The 21443-nt window shown below is 37.0% G+C and overlaps 1 protein-coding gene across 11 annotated transcripts in view; it reads left to right on the top strand.

The window, feature by feature from the left end:
• LOC126334745 (uncharacterized) overlaps nt 1–21443 on the top strand; it is a 636264-nt gene that overhangs the window by 555949 nt on the left and 58872 nt on the right. For 6 of the 11 annotated variants that reach the window (XM_049997294.1, XM_049997295.1, XM_049997299.1 and 3 more), the window contains 5 exons: nt 751–835; nt 940–1035; nt 1163–1335; nt 10805–10843; nt 11995–19714. In XM_049997294.1, the coding sequence (XP_049853251.1) occupies nt 751–835; nt 940–1035; nt 1163–1335; nt 10805–10843; nt 11995–19714 (8113 nt within the window). The remainder of the gene's footprint in view (nt 1–750; nt 836–939; nt 1036–1162; nt 1336–10804; nt 10844–11994; nt 19715–21443) is intronic. The other 5 variants (XM_049997303.1, XM_049997304.1, XM_049997301.1 and 2 more) reach the window with 1 other exon arrangement.

Here is a 21443-nt window from a genome sequence, read left to right as displayed (position 1 = left end):
TAAAGGAGTTTTGCTATTTGGGGAGCAAAATAACTGATGATGGTCGAAATAGAGAGGATATAAAATGTGGACTGGCAATGGCAAGGAAAGCGTTTCTGAAGAAGAGAAGTTTGTTAACATAGAGTATAGATTTAAGTGTCAGGAAGTCATTTCTGAATGTATTTGTATGGAGTGTAGCCAAGTATGGAAGTGAATCATGGACGATAAATAGTTTGGACAAGAAGAGAATAGAAGCTTTCGAAATGTGGTGCTACAGAAGAATGCTGAAGATTAGATGGGTAGATCACATAACTAATGAGGAAGTATTGAATCGGATTGGGGAGAAGAGAAGTTTGTGGCACAACTTGACCAGAAGAAGGGATCGGTTGGTAGGACATGTTCTGAGGAATCAAGGGATCACCAATTTAGTATTGGAGGGCAGCGTAGAGGGTAAAAATCGTAGAGAGAGACCAAGAGAAAACTACACTAAACAGATTCAGAAGGATGTAGGTTGCAGTAGGTACTGGGAGATGATGAAGCTTGCACAGGATAGAGTAGCATGGAGAGCTGCATCAAACCAGTTTCAGGACTGAAGACCACAACAACAACAACACGTTAAATGATTTTATTAGCAGCACTAAGTATTGAATCATCTGAAGCTAAGTATTAGCTTAGCTAAGTACTGTCATTATGTGTCTCTTATTTTATCTATTAGTAACTATGAATTAAGTCATGAATTTATGTAAAAGCTCCTTTCTGTTTTGTTTTAAGGGACCTAGCAGCCAGGAATTGTCTCATCACATCAGATTTGACAGTCAAAATTGGTGACTATGGCACAAGCATTGAGAATTTCAAGGTGAGTGGCTTACCTGCAATAAACTGGCAAGACATACTGTATTCTTGTATAGATGGTACTCTTTTTATTGGAACAGCGTAGTATATTGTTCTTATGTTCAACAGGACGATTACTATTGTGCTGGAGACATAGCCCTTCCTATTCGATGGTGTGCTCCAGAGACATTACACTGCACAGAAACTACAATTGAAACAAAAGAGGTACACAATTTCAGAACTAGATTTTCATTTGTACATTGAACAGAAATATTACAGGATATTTTAATCTTGTTAGTCACATTTGAGCTTGCTTTGTATGTGTGCTCAACAGACTTTTTTTTTTTTTCAGGTTACACCAAATGCCAATGTATGGAATTTGGGTGTTGTTCTTTGGGAGATATGCGAGTTTGGAAAGTTGCCTTATGCTGAACTGACCGATGATGAAGTAATAGTTAAAGTTCTGGGTGAAGGAACATACCGGCTACCTCTACCTTCATATATTTCTCCTTATAGGAATAACTTGTAAGTGTCCAAGAAGTTGTCTTCTTTTATTTTAATTTTTGAATTTTGGAATATCTGGGCAAGATCAGCTTGAAGATTTCAATATTTGAGAACATTATGTAAGTGATGATTTTTGTTATTGCTGAGTGGTATGATAGCACAAATGTACAGCAAGTCAAACATTATTGTAACATAAAAATGTAGTGTGTGTTTCCTCATATTAGAATGAGGTATATATTTTTTGCAGGTACTTCAGTTGCATCCATTATCTCTACATTTCAGCACATATACAAGTTCAAAGTGCATATAGTTAGAAGTTTATGAGATATGACTGTCAAGAATAAAAGATATTTTTGTTTTGTAAATATCTTCAGGGAAATTCTTTGTACTCCAATATCTGGGTTTTGCAGCTTCAACCCTATCATGTAGAATGTTTTGTAAGGTCAGTCTGCACACTCAGGAAAACATTTCCCTTCAGTTTCTCACTTAACAAATCTGTGAGTTTGAATGAATATCCTGTCACCTTTCTGAAATGAAAGAAGCCTTGGGTTGTGATACTGGTTTCAGTATCACTGTTTTTGAGACTTCAGTTCCTTTTTGAGGTTCCCTTAATGCTTTTTGAAATATTTTACAGCATTGAGAGTAGGAGATTTTGTGTGGTTGCTCTGTCTGACACAGTTTTTAAGTGTAAGGCAGAGCACTTACTTGCAAGTTGCAAGATTTCATTTTGTTCTTCACCAAAACCTTCTGTTTTTGGATTATAGTCTACAGTTTCAGTAGAACTTCCATTGAGCATAGAAAAGTGGTTGAGATGTACTGGAAGACTGGACTTATTTGACAAATGAATTGCTGTACACTGTTATTGAAGAGAGATTTTAGAGGAGTCCCTGTAAAGCTGAAGCTATATCTATCCATGGAACTCCCTTGGATAGCTCATCTAGTAGGGAGCAGAGATCGAGCTTCAGTTCCTAGTGTAGCACATAATTTTCAACTATGTAAAATGCACAGATCACACATTAGTGCAAAGTGAAATACATCATTTTGCATGAAATCATTTTAAATTATATAATGATTAAATAATGGAAACTCAGGTTGGAATATCACAATATTAGGAAAAGGATAGGTTGCTACTCACCGTAAATGTGACTTATTGAGTTTCAGACAGGCCGAACGAAAAGAATGTTACACATTATATCTTTCGGCCGAAGTCTTCTTCAGGAAAGAAGATGCACACACATTCACACAAGCAAACACACCTCCTACACACATACCGCTACCTTGGGCATCTCCAACTGGAATCCAGTTGGAGTTGCCTGTGGTAATGGTCATGTGCTCATGAGGTGTGCTTGTTTGTATGGGCTTTCTTTGCTGAAAAAGGTTTTGACCAAAAGCTATTATTTTTAACATTCTTTTAATTGTGCCTGTCTGGAGCTGAAGGGGTCATCTTTATGGTAAGTAGCAATCTATCCTTTTTCCAATATGTGATAAAATGGAACACCTGCAGCCATCCTTATGATGTTACTTATTGTATGGCCACCAGTTTCAGTGCACATCTTCAGGCCTTAACAGATGCTGAGGGGGCCAACTCCAATTCTATACACAATTCATCAGTGGCCAAACTCTGTGAACTGGTTTTCACAGACTACCTGTAAGGACGGCTGTAGGGGTTCCATTATATTATGGAAGTGAATGGCCAAAGTCTCAAACCTCCAGTCAGGAGATGGACGTACAAAAACTTTTCCCAATATTGTTGATGTGACTATTAGTTACATTGTAATTGAAATATCATCAAGTTTTATTACAATTGATGCTTAAACCATTCCAAATGTGACAAATTATTTTATTTGTAGGCAAACTTTGTAGTTTTTCTGGTCTGACATTCTGGATTTTTCTTCCACTTTCAAGAAGTGCTGATGATGATTTATCAGGCTATTTGTTTCCACATATTATTACAATTACATATGTCATAGCACACTTGCAAATATCTTATTTACATTTATGTTCGTTTATTTACTCATTAAGTAAACACTGTCCCATAGCTGGGCAAGGAGTTAAAAAATCAGTACATCAGTGCAAGAAAATGTGTGATGACATCCATGTGTGTGCGGATTATACGTTCTCCAGTCACATTACTGTGACCACTGCTGGGCAATCACAGCCAGTGTTTGACGTCAATGTGCAATAACTAATCACAGATAGCAGGTGGCAGTACTAGCAGTGGAGAGTATATAAAGCATGTTGGCGAGATAGGTAAACAGTGCAGTTGTTGTCATAATGTCGAAACAGATCAATTTATCTGACATCAGAAAGGGCAGGATCATTTCCTTTCAGGCCAAGGTTGGAAGCATTTTCTTTCAGGCCAAGGTTGGAAGCTTTTCTGAGATGGCTAAGTTTGTAAACTGTGTGCTGCTGTGGTTAAAGTAAACTGTCCATGGCAAAATGGTGCTACCAAAAATCAGTGCCCAGGCAACTGTGATGCACAGTGGGTCATAGATGACATGAGTGAGTGATAGAGGTGGATATGTGTATGGGCAATAACACTGATAAGCCAGAACATTATGACTATTGCCCACTGCAACGTTGGATATACCTGGTGGCACTGCAGGCACATGATGTAGTAATAGGAGTATGTAAGCGAAGCTGACACGGACAGGGTATCACCCTAGCGAAGATGTGGGCCACAAATGTGGAAATCCATTAAGATAAGCATTTTTGACAAAGGACAGATTACTATTATGCAGATACTGCAAACGAGTATCTCAAAACTGGCAAAGCTGGTCGAATATTCACATGCCACTGCCGTGAGCATCTGTGGATGAGGTAGAAGGAAAGCAAAACTACATCTAGGCACTAAATGGTTGGATATCTATGAATCTTCACAGAACATGGTAATCTGTGGCATCTCTGCTAAAAGAGCACAATGCTGGTGCAAGCACAAGTGTTTCAGAGCACACCGTTCATTGTATATTGTTGAACATGGCGCTCTGCAGCAGACTACCCTAGGTGTTCATATGTTGACCCAACAACATTGTCAGTTACAATTCCAGTGGGCACAGGACCATGGGGATTCAACCATCAATCAATGGAAATGTGCTGGCTCTTCGGGTGAGATGCATTTTTGCTACAGTAGGTTGATGACCATCTAGAAATACTATCATCGAGGTGAATGGCAGCTCGAAACATGCAGTGTGCCACAGACAGCGAGCAATATTATGCAATGACAGACATTCTCCTGTGCTTGTGTGGGACCTGTGGTAGTGATCGAAGACATGCTGACAGCTGTGAACTACGTGCATCCCTTCATGCTTGGTGTCTTCCCTGATGGTAATGTCATCTTTCAGCAGTATAACTGTACATGGCTCAGAGCCATGTACGTGCTACACTGGTTTTGGGAGCATTATAGTGACCTTACTTTTATGTCTCCGTGACCAAATTCATCTGATGTAAATCCTATGTAACATATCTGGGTTGCTATCGGCCGCCATCACTGCATATGCAAATCAGCGGCCTGTTATTTATTACAGGATCTGTGCATGGACGTATAATGCCACATACCTCCACAAACTCTGACTGACTGTGAAAATGAACTAACAGGCTACCGAAAGTGTCTTCTCAACAACTGTTCAGCAAACGTTGCTGCATATGGGCCTCCTCAGGAGGCATCTGGTTCATGCACCCGTGCTGACTGATGTTCATCGCCAATCAAATCTGGAATTTGCATGCCAATACCATGGCTGGAAATCCACTGAATGGTGGCACGTGGTCTTTTCATATGAATCACATGTTATGCTCCATCAGACTGATGGCTGGTGCTGTGTGTGGTGTGAAGCATCTGAATGCAAATGCCCTGCAACAATCTTTGAAGGGGTCCAGGCTGTTATGGTCTGGGGAGTGTTTTCTTGGAATTTCCAGGGTGGTGATGTTATTCTGAAAGGCACTATGGATCAACAGATTTATGCATCTATCCGTGGGCACTATGTCCACGCCTACATGCAATTTGTTTCTCCTTGGCACTGTGGCATTTACCAGCAAAACAATGTGACATGTCACACAGCATACAGCTAAAGTGCTTGGTTCTAAGAGTGCCGGGATGAGTTTACCAAACTCTGGGGATTTAAACCCAATTGAGAATCAGTGGTACCACTTCATCGGGCTGCTTGTGCCATGGATCCTCAACTGAGAAACTCAGCACAGCTGGAGTCAGCATGGCTCCACGTACTTGTCGATACCTTCCAGAACCCCATTGAGTCTCTTGTTGCATGTTTTGTAGCAGTCTGTGCTGCAAAAGGTGGTTATTCAGGCTTTTGACAGAGGGGTCACATTAATTTGACTAGACAGTGTAATTGTCTATTTCTCACCCTCTCATCCTCCGTGTGTCCTCAAGGCTTTGGGCATCTATACTTTCTTTTGATTACCTGATGTTTGCATCCTTTGGGCTTATATTATTTCTTTATCTTTGGTATTCAAGGAAAATGGGAAAGCTACAACAGAACTATGTACCAGAGTTTGTTGTTGGAATATCACATTCACAATTTATTTCCACCTTTTTAAGAGCTCTTTCACATGTGCCATATCTGTACAGATGAGAGTTATGTACACTAACATGTTGCATTGCTGGAACCCACTTCAGTCAGATTTTAAATTACCTGTTTATTTGACATCTCTCCTCTTCTGCAAACTTTGCGTTTAGTAATTATTTCAACTTCCGTCATATGTTTGTGTCTTGTTACCATGATTATGATCATCTTCAGTCAGTTTGGGAAGATTATCACATTGGAAGAAACAGTTATGTCCTAGAAACAATGCTTGTGACAAAGAGCTAACATCTTAATAATAAAAAATGCTATCTTAACACTTAATAGTTGCTTCTCCATTCAGTCAGGCTATTGAGCCTACTGAAAACCATGACATGTGTGCTTAAACCATTAAAGAACCTCCACAATGCTTCACAGTTTGTCAAAGTATCTTAGACTACACCCCTTGCTTTGTTGTTTTCCACATCCTTTGACAAGGAATAATGCAAAGAAGGCTTTTCAAATTAATACCACATGAACCACTGGCCAGTAATCCAGGTTTTATGGTCATAACACCCCTGGAGCTCCCTTCCTTCCATTCAATTAATTTACTAGAAATATGGTAGCAGGACCTGAAATTTAATGTCATAAATATAATGAAGTTTGCTGTTAACAGTTGTGATTTACATAATGAAAATTTTGAAGTTATTTTTGTAACAGTAAATTACAAATTTAATTTTAATTATTTTGAACTGTTGCAGTACAATCACACTTAAATAAAAATAGTACATGTTCTGTTAAAATATTTTCTCGTTGTGTACATATGCTGGTGAACAGTGTACAATTATCTTCTGCAGGACATCATTTTGTAGAATGAACTACTTGTGGGTATTTCTTTCAAATCAGGAAATGAATGTTTTGTATGAAGGCTGTTGGAAACTCACCTCTGTTTTGCTGTAAATAAAATACTGGAATTGGCAAGGTAAATTCATGTGTAAAATTAGATACGACACCTCCCTGTTACTTTGTTTGTCTGATCACCATTCAAATTCAAGCATTTATCATCTATCTTTATGAGTTGTCAAATTCCCTCTCCATAAGATCCTGCTGCAGTCATTGCAGTCAAAGGTTTGGGAGGCAAACAACTTTTTCATATTCATGAAAATGTGGAAAACATTTGGAGTCATGTCTGCACTGTAAGGAGGATGTTTAGAAATATTTGCAACCGACAACAATTCTTGTGTCTGTTTAGCATAGTGTGACCAAGCACTGTCATACAAAAATATAATACCGTTGGTTGAGAGTCATGTCACTTGTTTTGAATAGTTCCCCGAAGTTTTTTACGTTTCTCATGAAGTGTTTCGGAACTGGCTGTACTTCAATGTTCCATAAAATACAAAAACAGGTTTGCTTAAGCATCTCAAACTACAATAGCCATAACCTTCTCTCTCTCTCTCTCTCTCTCTCTCTCTCTCTCTCTCTCTCTCTCTCTCTCTCTCTCTCTCTATGATACCCTACCAATTCATTCACGATCTCATGAGAAAGATTCCAAGAAGTCTGTTGAAGGTTGATTGACAGTTGAGATATCATAGAACACATTTTCATGATATATTTGTCAGCTTTCTGTACCTGTTTATTACCCACTACTGGTGGATGGCGACATCTGTTGTCATTATGTCATTGTCGAGGCTATCTAGATGACACCTTCACTAATTACACATTCTATAAACATTTAATTTTATGATGAATGTCAATAGTTTTGAGTTTGTTTTGTCACTGACACCCATATACAGAATGGATTTCCCATTTGGTGAAATTTTAAGTTGAAACAATCATTATAAATGCTTAGTGTAGGTGAATAAGAAACAATGTGCATTCCCACTATTGCAACTCTAAGCGGAGTGACATCTTCTGACATCAAACAGGCAAGGTGGAAATGTGGAACAGTTTTCACTAGAACATACAGTATCATTGTGTATACCAGAACTTCTCATTTAAAGCTCCTAAAATCTGGTTATTAGTACCTCATAATGTTTTTTTAATTTGTCATTCATTGTAGCCGAGACAGTGCACGACTTGTAGTGGCTAATTTTTAAGCTTCGATTAGTGCCTTAATTAAATCCAGTATAAGAGAGAAACACTGTTGGAAAGCAGCCCTCATTGCTTATATCTGCCTTGGAACTTTTAAAAGGTGTATGCAGTAGACACTAGCTGCATCTAAATTGTGCACTAGCTAAAATTAATCATGCAGGTAAGAAGAAGAAATATATGCAGATACAAGATAGATACAGCAATGAAAATGAAGGAAAATGGAAAAAGAAAGAAAAAATCATTCTTCTGTGGAATATTTTCATTAAAACATCATAGTTAACCGTTTTACTTGCAATAAAGTGAAAAATATAATACGTAGCAGTACAATTTTTTCAATAACAGCTACAGATTTGCCGACTATCGATCTGTAGTAACAGGCTGATTATGTAGTTACATTTCTGTATTGTTTAAGCAGTCTGTGAGATGAAAGCGATTATTTATGATTTCCAGTCTTTAAAATGTGTTCATCTTACATTAATTATCTTTAATGGTCATTGTTTCCACATTTTGGCCTGCAAAAACTTGTGTTACTGCCATTTGTTTACCTCTTACTCAAACTCTCATGTTTTTCAATTTCTGGTTTTACTTTCTGTTTTCATTGATTTTGCCCTTGGCTTTTCAGTAATACCTCACCAGCCAACTAGGCGGTCACATTTAATATTTCCTGCATGGCAGACTACCTCATGAGGTGACAATTACAACTCATATTTGTTGTTTACCCAGCTGGATATCATGACAGCCTGCACAAGGGAAATTTATTTAATGTGAAAGTCCATTAAAACAGGCAGTCTCCTTCCTCACTTCATGTCGAACTGTTATTGCTGTGGATTAAATAAATTTGATAATTTAGGATGGCTGCACGGAATTGCAAAATGTCCAGCATACATTTTTTTACTATTTATTATGGCATTAGATGCAATCTGAAAACACAAAGTAATACTCTCCATTAAAATGTCAAATCTTCAAAAACAAATCCTTAGAAACCTTTCATGAGTTAGACATTGCATCCATGGAGGTATGATACCATCATGGTCTATGTATGGAATAGCTGCATTGCAGTGCACAATTACATATTAGTTATGATTGCATGTGATTGGCCACATGTAGCCATTTTCCTTATGGTGGTTAGTAGTCAATTGCTATCAACATTATAGTTAGAAAATATAGTGAAATAATGTTTTGTGTATAACCCTATTCTATGTAGTTAGGAACAGGGGTTATGAAGGCAAACATTTTCCTAAAACGGCTGCAATCATCCCATCCAGATTGCAGGATCTGTGACAAGTGCTCAACTGCAGCCTCTGTGCTGTAGAAGAGGCAGATCTCGTGCAGTGAAATGTACAGTGTGGATAACTGTTGCCCACTTTATGCAGCCTGATAATGAAAATTAAATTAGTCAGTGTGGCAGAGTTATCACAGCCACACTATTTTCCTCTATCTTCCATTTTTTTTCTCGTGCTGCACTTCTGTTCCCAGTATGCCCTGCGCTGCCCTTGTTTCAAACACTATTTACTCTCTGTACCACTTCTAACTTTTAAGTTCCGTCTGTTGATAATATTTCAGTATTGAATTACCCTCTTCCTCCCTCCTGCTGGATCTCAATTGAAAGTACGCAAGGAATTTGTTGCCTGACCATTGTAAAGTCAATTTTTGCCAACACTTCCATTCTCATTTGGCTAGTGAGGAAACCTGAACATCTCGAAGCCAGTAAAATTTTGTATGTGCTTTCATACTGTCACTGCCTTTGAAATAGACATTTCTTCTGTGTTTATTTAGTGTTTGTGTAATCGCAAATGCTCAATAATTGTATCGCAATTTATATTTAAAAAATTTATAGACGTACTTTGAAAGATTTATTAGAAAATCCTGGTGAATGTGTACATGGATTAAAGCAGACATCTCCTGAAAAGCAGAAGTGTTGAATCTTGACAGGCACACAAAAAAGAAAGATGACCTGCTAGTTTTTGTAGAGTAATCTTTCTTCAAGCTACAATATAAACTTACACAGAAAAACACACACAAATGAGTGCACCCGCTTGTGTGGCCATGCCACCACAGTGCACTGACTGGACGAACATTTACATCTAGCTGACACCATGTAGGGGCTTAGGGGGATGGATGTGTGTGTGTGTGTGTGTGTGTGTGTGGTCGCGCGCGCGTGTGCACGCGTGCGCACGCGCACTTGTCCTCTAGCTCAAAAATGGATTGCTCCAAAAGTAGCAAGTTTGCTCTCTTCTTGTGTGTACCTATCAACAACATAATAATTCTGCTTTTTGGTGAGTAGTTTACTTTGAAAGTTTTCAGTCCATCAGATGGTGTTAATTCTGTGAATCATGATCTTGTACAATGTCTTCGGCAACATGCCCTTTTTCTCATCACATTTCTCTATTAGCTTTAAACTAAGAATTTGAAAAGTCAGCACATACAGAAAATTTATGAGCAGTTTTTTGATGGCAAAGACAAGATCTAGTAGTTAAACATAGCATGGAGTACACAGTTTTTTGAATGAGTTGTGAGGAGATCTCATAACTTCTGAGCCAGACTCGGTTACAATGTATTTTGGTGAGTGAAAAGGAGCAAATGTGGACAGGGATTGTAGTGCAAACCATATATTTAGGTGCTACAGTTGTAACCATTCTACTCTTCCAGTGTATTGCATTTCAGTAACTGAAATATAAGTTTTATTTGTCGTCACATGTAGCAAACGCCCAGTAGTGACACACATTTTTGAAAACAGGCCACAGAAATAGTCTTGAGAAAATATTGTCACTGTCACAACTTTACTTTTGCTATTCATGCTCATTAAATAACCATTCACTTACACATTTTCTTGCTGCTGTGGAGTATGAAAACATTGTTTGTTTTAAATCTTATGTTTCTTGCAGCCTGCCTCCAGCCTTCTGGATTCTCAGGCCTTGTATGAAGTGTGTATTTCATTCAAACCCATTTTCCCTTTCCTGCATTTTTAAATTAAGTGTCTGAATGTGTAGCTAAAGTGACTCCAGTTGTATCTGTATCATCTGTTTAGTGTTTGTTGTACATTTGAAGCATGGTACACATTCAGAAAGTTGAACAGTATTTCAGATTACTTGTGTCGTTATTTGGTAATGTGAATTAGCCTTTGTTTTAGTTTGGCAGGTCACTCTTGGATTTTTCTTATGTAGGTTATTGCAGTTTTTGTGTAAAGTCTGTAGATTAATGTAGTGTCTTCAGTATATCTGTGGAAAAATGTCATATTTTCAAATATTTTTGTAACTTTTCACAGTTTCTTTATGTGTAATATGAATGTAATTTCGCATTCTGGAAGTGCTTGTTTTGTTTTGTAATTGTATTTTGCTTGATACGTTTGTCATTGTGTTTCTAGAATTTATGCAGATGACCACATTATTTGAAATTTGTTGGAAGATCACACATCATTATATCATATATTAAAAGAAACTTTAAAGACACTGAAACAAGAATATTCTCTGCATACAATATATGTTGCATGAATTCTTGTTACTGAAGTGCATCATGAGAATATTTATTTTTACTAGTTACAAGAGTGGTGGATAGTTTTTTCACAAAATTAATATTATTTTTCTTTTTTGTAAAGAAAATGACACTTACTATACTATTATCATACCAGCAGTCATTTACAAGATATTTGTAATCATGTCAACTGAATTTCATGATGTGTGTGTAACACAGACATTGTTAGAGGATAATAATGCCAGAGTATTTGTGTTTTCCAAGAAAATTTGTCCATTTCAACTGTTTGTTTATAAAAAAGTATTTTGAGTGTGACAAACTTTTCTTATATCATAGAATAAGAGTTTTATCTCATGGAAAGACGACACACAGACTTTTAAACAGTGACAAATTGGACTGTATTTCTTACTTTGTTTTTATTGAACTTAATGTATCTCATTACACAGAAACATGTCATTTTTATTTGGATTTTTTGAATACTTCATCTTTAAAATGGTTATTTATATGTAAATGTTTTCCATATTAATTTACAAGGGGTGTATATTTCTTTTTACATTTTTTATTTACACTACTGATTGCCATTCATAAATGTCATATTTTGCAGGTATCTTCTCATGAAGCTTTGTTGGGAACCTGTTGTGAAGAGGCCAGCTTTGGACCAAGTTGTTAGAATGTTAAACCATCTGCATTTAAGCCATGACCAATACATTGGAGAGGAATCCAGTCTACAAACAGATGAAGATTTTGAAAGGCGCTGGGAATCTTTCAAGCCAAACACCATACCTAAGACTGACAATCACACTTTGCCCAGGCAGCACCATCAAGGTGGCCTGCCCATTTCTTTCATTGAACAGAAGGCTTTTGTTTTGCCACGACCATCTGGAGAAAGCATGGATGTGATGTCACTGTCAATAATTGCCCCAGAAGTTAGCAGTTCTTCACCAATGACAACATCACCACAACTGTCATTGACAAGCAGCTCAGGAGGAGATTTCTTTACCCCAAATTTGCAGCAGAAACAGAAATCTGCTAGCCTTCAAGATCTACATGGATCAGTTGAGAATTTGTGTGAAACATCAATAGATGAACATTCAGATACTTTTGTGAGAACAGATGTTGCTATTGCAGATAATGATAGAAATACAATGAAATTTTCAGAAAGTTTGGGTGTAGTTGAATCAAAGAACAATGAACTTGAAAATATAATATCTGAACCTGATTTTGATTCATGGCTGCAGGGAGTAGAAACAACAAATGAAGAAGATGCCAAGTTTGTAATGAAAATATCTGAAGCTATAAGAGATCTAGACAATGCTCTTGCTCAGGAAAAAACTTCATCATCATCTTCAGAAGTTTCCAGTCACACTGTTTCGCACCATGAGAGTCCTGCCAAGGATATAGTGGCAAGTGAACAGAATGTTGTTTTGGATTTCAGACTTGGAATTCCAGCTGAAATTGAAACTGGTAAAACAAGAGAGTCTGAAGCACAGCTTGACAGTCTTCAGGAAGAGAGTTTTCCTTACAAAACTTTCCACCATGAAAGTAAAACTACAGATTCGGGAACAGATACTGAAGATGAAACATGGAGGAAGAGGATAGAACGTGGAGAGTTTTCTGAAAAAGTGAAAGAGAAATCAAAGAGTGTAGCAGATCTTATGATTCTAACTCACATTGAGTGCAGTGATGGTAGTGATTCTGAACCTCCTTCTTTGACATGGAATTTTGAGAGAAGTGTGAATAGTAGAAATTCTCTTTCTCGGCAACACAGGAGCTCTGCTGTTAAATCAGCTTGTTTTCCGATTGCTGGCAGTGAAGGTAATATTCACCAGGCAGTATTGGGTGAGGAGTTCTTTAGTACTTTGGTTAAACTTCATGAAGCCCAAAAGGATGGTAACAAAAATAGATTGACAATCAATTCATTGTCATCACAGAGCTCAGAAATTAATTTGACTCCTTCTCCGACGCATGATCCACTCATGCAAAGATCATCACCTTTCAGTGATGATTCTGCTTCTGAAGTACATAGTTTATTATCCTCAGACCATGCGCATAAAAAAAATTTTTTAGCCATTAATGCCTCGGAAAGAAAATCTGAACTGACAGATAATTCAAACAGTGATAAGCCAATTAAAAAAGAAGTTTTAATTGATTCACAGTTGACAGAAAGGATAGTCCTACCTGATGCGAACTATCAACCAAATAAAAATTACTGTGAGATATCCACAATAGAAAATGCTTTGATTTCTTGCAGTAAGCAAGAGCCTACTGAACTGAAAAGTTTAATAAATAGTTTTTTAGAAACAGAAAGACAAACCAGCTGTTGTCCAACCATGGGTTCAACTTGCTCGAGGCCCTCATTTAATAATACTTCTGAATTTGAAAGGTTGTCTTGTTTAGATCATAGTGTAGGGCTTAAGGATAATAGTAGTGCGAGAGAAGATAATTTAATAATAGATGATGCAAATAATGACTCTGTTCCTTCTTTGTTACATAATAAGATTTCAAATGTGGATAGCAGTAAAACAAACACTTCTTTTCAATATCCTATCAGCGAAAATGAAAATATTGATATTAAAAAAAATAAAGAAATTTCTGTCAGTGATACTGGTTCTGCTATGCTGCTGGTAGACAGTAACACTTCCACTCTAGCACCTGATAGTGGTTTAAAGGGTTTGTCACCTGAGTTTTTTGCTGATGAAGGTTTTGTCAAGAAAGTGCAAGATGTGTTAAGTACAGCTGATGATGAGTCAGTGGAATCAATTGATGCAGTATGTGACCAACCATATGCTGAAAAGAAAGGAAGCAATTCTATAGATGAACTGAAATTGTGCCCAGATGAAACAAGTGAACAAAATGTTGCTGTTTTAATTAGCGATAATTTTGATAGTGACAATGAGATCCAAGTCAGTGGCCATTCATTACCAACACAAAGTCTAGACGAAAGAGAAAAGAATATACTAATAAGTAATAATTTAAGTATACCATACATAACAAGTTCAGATGAAGATTATAGTGGTTCAGTTATATTAGGAGCATCTGAGGAATTTACTATGGATTACTTTAAGGGTCTTAATACAGCCTTTAAGGATGGCAGTACATATGGCAGTGACAGTTATGTATATTCTGAGGGAGGTGATGACAGTAAATTAGATTTAGGTATGAATGTTCCCTTTATTGTAAAAAAACCTAATGAAATTGCAAAAATGGGTAATGATGACTCCTTGGCACACATTCAATTAACGCTGGAACAGAATGAGACATCACAACCATTAGAATTAAATGGTGAACATGTCTTAACTCATTTTGTGTCATCAGAAAGGACATTATCTTCAACTACTGAAAATATATCTCCATTTCCATTGGAGTACAAAGAAAATAATAATGGAGGTTGTATTTCATTATCACCAGATGAGAGTAATATTAGCATATCATCAGAAGCTGTTACAGAGGTAGTTAAAAAACATGAACAGTTTCCAAAAAAAAGTAATTCAGAAAATGAGAATGATACCAAAATTGAAGGAGAAATAGATTCCATGTGTAATAGCTGTAACAAAGCAGATCCAGGGTTCAGCGGGAGTCTGGAACAAACAAATTGTGGTCAAGAATCAAACGTTAATGCAGATGCATCTGCTCTCGATTCAGATGTTCTTTCAGAGAGATATACACAAGACACAGTAGGACAATTAACGGAAAACTTCATGCAGATGCCACAAAGTGATAAACATCTAGAGGAAACCCCAGGGGAGTTTTTAGAGCTGGCTGTAACTGACAGCTGTGGTCCAGTTCACTTTACTGTTGATAATGACACCGAAACTATCTGTACTAAAGCGCAAACTGGAGTTTCTGAAGAAGCACTTTATTCTTTGAGCAATGTTCACCTCAATATTCCTAATCCCATGCAAGAGCTCAATTATCGTCTGTCATCTGAGAGTACAATTACAGAGTCTTCAACCCATAATACAAGCAACATTTGCCAGTATGAAACTGTGATTGAGAAGGTGCCCTTTGCTGGGCACAATGATGGCAGTCACTTGGTCGGAAATGAGACAGAATGTGCTGCTGCAGGCTTGCCCCATGGAGATCAAAGCAAATCACCAAATGTAAATATTGGAACACTGGCACCAAAGGTAGATGCTACAAAAGCGGAAACAGAAAGGGTAATTCCCCCATTGGTTAATCTGAAACAAGAAGTAAACAGTTCTGCACCACATAGTGTAGAAGCCCAAGTTGGTGTTAGCCTGCCTGATAACATCAGAATTTGTACTACAACTTTAGAAAAAAATGTTTCAAAAGGTGTTTATACTGAGCCACCATTACTTCCAGAAAGTGAAGTTACAGAGAACATTAATGCATTGTCTAGTGATTGTTCTTCAAATTCTCTCCATGGAAAAGCAGAATTTTTAAACATTGATGCAGCAGGAAATGACTCTAGCATTAATGAGTGCAAGAAAGAAATAGAAGAGAGTATGGATGATAAAATATGGACAGGCCCTTACCTAGCATCAGGGTACGAAATTCATACGAAGGAACAAAGTATGATTAGCTGCACTTCAGAGAAAGGAAAGATGGGATTAGAAGATACAAAATCTGAATTACAAATTCCAAGCTTAAATCTCATTTCTGCCACACCCGTAGATTCAGAACAAACCAGTCCAGATACATCTATTGTGGCTAACATATTTGATGTAGAACTTGTTAGCACAACAAAGCCTGTGGAGGAGCAGAAGACAGGTGAAGATGTAGCTTATGAAAGAGAGATTGTTGATGAGCAGATAGATAACATAGATAACACACCCCAGAAATGTACATCATTAAATGAGGAAGATAATTTAAGAGTGGTAGATCCTGAAAAACCATCAGCATTCAGTGACCCTAACTGTGATCTCAAAACCACATTATCAGATTTTATTCTCAAGGAAGTCATCCATAGTTCTCTAGAAAAATCATGTTTACTTGCAGCAAAGCAGGCAATACTGCCTTTGGTGGAATTAAGTAAAACAGAGAGTGATAAGGAAACTATTTCTGACAGTGGTATCAGATTACACCCAGAAGAAAAATCATTTCACATTCCTGCTGGCAACATAAATAATACAATCACAAGACAGCTTCACATTGATACTAAGAAAGAAGATCTAGAAATTAACAATTTAGAATCTTTCTTATCGAAAAATGCAGTACAAACGGATCATGCTGCTCTTGATTTTCTTAGAGGAGGTGTTGATGAAAAGATTGAAATGTGTTTGACATCCAAACAGCTATCATTTCTTGATTCTGGAGAAGATTCATTATCTGAGGCATCACCAAATAAAGTAGAGAAGTGGAACCATCAGCATAAAGCACATATCTCTGGTGACGAAATGCTCCATGTGACCTTTGATGAGAAAAACTATGAACATAGTCGAAAGCTACATGACTATCAGGTACGATTTAACCAAGATGTCATTGTTGAGCTAGATGATGAATTGGGCCTTGATGTTGTGAAACATTCTACACCAGATGACGAACGAAGTAGTGACTCAGGATTTCGTGACAAAGGTAGCCTTAGTGAAAGCTGTGAAGATGCATGTGATGAAAAATACAATTTAGAAGATATTGAAGCTGAACTAGAAGAGACTTTTAATAAAGGTGGATTTAACTATTCTGCTAAAGGGGAAGAATGTGATGAAGATGCAGAACACAGAAGTACTGCTCTTGATTTTCCTGATGACTCTTTCTCAATTCAAGGAAACAGGGATGAAATAGCTAATATTGATATTATGAACCATAAGAAATGTGATTCTGATAAGATTTTGGAAAGCAATATAAATGACCCAGATAAAATGGAAAAATGTGTTGTGCCAACTAATTATGTAACTTCTCTTGAGCAGTTAAATACAGAATTTTCGCCCCTTAACCTGAATTTGAACATAAATGCCTGGAAAGGTGAAAATGAAAGCTACCAGTTTTCTGATAATTTTCTTGAACTTAATGTACCTGTGTTGTCAGAAGAATGTGTGACAAAGGATCAGTTAAATACTTATGTTCTTAACAACAAAGACAACTGTGGGAAAGAGGAATGTAATGAGAGATGTATTTGCTCAGATAATGTACATGTTCTAGCTGCTGTGAGAGGTGTTACTTCAGAAACACCATTGAAAGTTTGTGCAAACTCTGTAAAAAAAGAAGATATATTTTTAGAAAATGACCATTTCCCTGTGACTGATCATTCTGGGTGGTTCTTGCATGAGCCAAATGATAAAAGATTTAAAAATTCTGATGAAGATGAATGCAGCTGCAACTATGATTCGAACATTCCAGAAGAAAATCTAAGCCCTGGAAGTTCAAGTTCAGATAGTTTTAAAAATGATGATAGCAGTGGCAGTGATAAATATGTTCCACTTAGTTTAGATGAAGAGTTTGTGGCTGCAATTAGAAATGAACTTCGTGATAAACTACCATGTGCACAGCAGCAAACTCATCCTGATGAAATAGATGATGTTGATGATGATTTACAAAGAGAAGAAGAACGCACTGATATTACTATTCTTTACAATGTTTACACTGCTCCGCTCTCACCAATTCTTGAAGAAAGAGAAAGTGTCAGTTCACTTACAGCCACCATAAGTGAAAACTATCCCATTCCATCATCTATCATGAAAGGAAAACAAAAAGATGAATTTGATTCAGAGCCAGTTAGCCCTGTGTTTTTGAATGATATATTTGGAGAATCATCTGATTACTGTGAAGAACAGGAGAAGAGAAGATTTGAAGAAGAAATTCGACAAGCACTGGCAAATTGCAGTGTGAGTAGTGTTGACACAGACAGTGACCAGCACAAAAACAGTGTCATTTCTGAAGACTTGGAGGAGGATTTCCAGCAACCTAATGATGTTGCAAGCAATGATAAAAATGAAAAGACAGTAAAGGATGCAGTAAATCAACATGATGACTATGATGATGACTTTTTAGTTGTAAATACTGAGACTAATGAAGTTACTTTATTAGAAAGCCCAAAACCAAAATCTTATGTTGCATTTGTAAAAGAATTTGAAGATACGAGTGAAAAACCTGCCAGTCAGTTAGCAGACAGTAATTCCATTACAAGAAGTGGTATTAATTTCAGCAGAGATACAGCATCAGATGATGAAGTATTCACACCAGATAGCATATCTCCTGGAGGAAATGAAAGAAGTTCCCCGGTAAATGAAATGTTGGATATAACAGGTAGTTTTACCCAAGATGAATCTCATGATTGTGACAGTCACAGTAAAACATGCTGTGATATGAGTGAAAATAACTCCACAGATCATATGAATAATGAACCTGCAAAAATTTTGTTAGAACCAATGAGTAGTAGTAAAGAGAAAGCCTATGTAACTGAAGACCAAGATTATGATGAATTTATTCAGAGACATCGTAAGGAGCAAGTGAAAAGAAGTGAGGAAATGGATGCTGTATCTGTTGATGAAAGCATAGAAGATAAGTCTGAAAGCTTATCTGAAGCAGAAAACAAGACACCAGAAGATAATTCAAAATCTGAGTCATTTAGTGAAGCATTATCAGAACCAATTTCATTAGGAACACATCAAACTGGAGTGGAGAATACACTGAAAAGGCATCAGTGCTATGATGATCTAAGTACAGGTTTTACACAGGATGGAGATTTAACAACACAAGCAGAAGAAACTAATTCAGGAGACCAACTTGATGTGTCCGGTTTTTGTGAAAGAGGCCCCGAATCATATTTGTGTACATCACTTGATAAATCAGCAGACACAGATTCACATAAAAAGTGTGATGTGAAAGAGTTTACAGAACACAGTGAACTTATTAATTCACTTAAAATGTTAATGAATCAAAATAGGGCTGATAATTATTCAGAGAATATAGCAGATAGTGATAAAAATGAAGGAACCAAGCAAGAAGAAAGTGAAACACAACTCATTGATCAAATGAGTGAAAGAGGACCTGTTCTAAATGACACCCTGAAGCTTTATCGGAAAAGAAAAGAGGCCGAAGCTGCAATCAGTGATGAACGTGACTGGCTTAGTGCAGGCCGAGAAGCCAGTGCCCTTTCAACCAAGGCACCCATGCCTTCACCGGAAGAGGAATCATGGAAACAGTTACCATCAATGTTAGCATTTTCAGCTGATTTGAACAGTGCTGAAGAGAAAGATACAGGTTTTTCACCTGTACCAGCAGCAGTTTCTGATGATCTCATGTCAACATCTTTCAGTTTAAAAGAGGAAGACTTTGGTGATTGTTACACTCCAGATTGGGAAAGTGGTTCAGAGGACACAAATGAAGAAGACAACTCCAGTTCAAGTGGGGAATTCATATGGAAGGTGAGCTTTGTAGCATCTTTCTGTGATTTTTGTTTGTTGAGAAATCAGTCTCATTTTTATTCTTAATTTGGTGAAACAGTTCTAAAATTTTGCCCCTTACCATTTATCTTCATTGATTTCTGTCCTCATCATGTCCTTCTAAAGTTACATTTTGCTAGTAGTACAGTCAACCATATCACTGATCTCCAGATATTGTATTTTGCAGCTGATTTCATGTGCTATTTTGTCTAAGTCCATACAGTAAGCAGCTGAGATCTGTGCTTGACAAATCAGAAGAGATATCTGGGGAAGCTGTCAAAATGTAATGTAAAATGATAACATTAAATTTGTGGCAAATTAAAAAAAAAAAAATCTGGAGATTATTGCTTGTGCCAAGAAAACCTAGGAGACGAGAGACACGATTTTGTTCTGATTACTTTTTTCAAAAATTGTAAGCATTATTCTCCCTCATTTTATATGTATAGCCAGCCCAGTGTATAAATTTTCAGTGAGCATCTGCAATAACACATACTGAACAGATCCTTCCCTGCAAGTAGACAATTTTTCATTTCATTATCTGATCAAAGTAATCTCAAAGTAAAATAGATGAAAACAGGCTTAAGTAGAACACCTTAATTGTTCCAATTATACCTTCTCTTCATTGGATGTATGTTTAAATCTGAGTAGATGTTGCCTTCAAGTTTTGCTTGGAAATTATATCTCTCTTTTCTACAAAAAATGAGTGACAAATCGGTATTGTAGAATGAAAGAATTTAAGTGGTACTTTAATATAACTTAGTGTTCTGCACAGCCATACATCTCAAACCGGATATAAACAGGGACATTGCTGGGGATGCAAGTGCCAAGGAACTTAAATGCATATCTCACTTCTTTTTTAAGGATCATTACACTTGTTTCCATAGTTTCAGTCGCAATGATGATAAGAACAATCAAAATCTTCAGTGTAGTTGAAAATCTGCTGTCAGAAGGAAGGGTTTTCACAACTATGCAGTGTTCAGGGGCAGTGTTCAGTACACATGTACAGAATTAACACTTTAAAAGATCCTTAATTTTTCTCTGTGTAAGCAAGCCTACCTAGTCATGAGCAGCTAAGTCACACACTTTTTTCAGGACAGGTCACTTTAATTTTGAGCTGCAGACCACCACAAGGTAATATCTAAAAAAGTAAAATCTTTGGAAGCAGCCAGTATATTTTCATCTTCACTTTGTGGATCATGAGTAGATGAGGTGCTGGTGCCATCACCTCTATCAGTGATGAGGTTTACAATTTCGCTAACCTATGTGACTTGGTGTCCTGGATCTGCAGCATTGACACTCATTCATCTACTCTTGAATGTCTTCTTCATCACATTCATGGCAATTGAATTCTTTTAGCACATTTCAGATATTAATTCTGACATTTTCAATTAGAATTTGAGAACTTTTGAAAGTCTCAATGATGCCTTTATGTATATGCTATAATAAAGAGGTTATGTTAGGTGGAAGAAACATTACTCGTCCTATTTGTTTAAGATTTCACATCATGGATAAGTTGGTGCATTGTCAGATAGCAGTAATGTTTTCTCCCTTTTGCGAGTCTTTAACTGACGAGCTTTAGCAGGGGCTACAAAAGCTTCCATAAACCATTCCATGAAAATCTTACTATCCATCCAGGTGCCCTTTTGTGAGATGTAAGCAATAGGCATGGCAGATCACATTAATGTGCTTAAAACAATGCAGTTTCTTACTT

The sequence above is a fragment of the Schistocerca gregaria genome, chromosome 2 (genome assembly GCF_023897955.1).
Source record: "Schistocerca gregaria isolate iqSchGreg1 chromosome 2, iqSchGreg1.2, whole genome shotgun sequence".
Lineage (NCBI taxonomy): Eukaryota > Metazoa > Arthropoda > Insecta > Orthoptera > Acrididae > Schistocerca > Schistocerca gregaria.
Note: the sequence above shows the minus strand (reverse complement) of the source record. Positions and strands in the feature narration are given on the sequence as shown.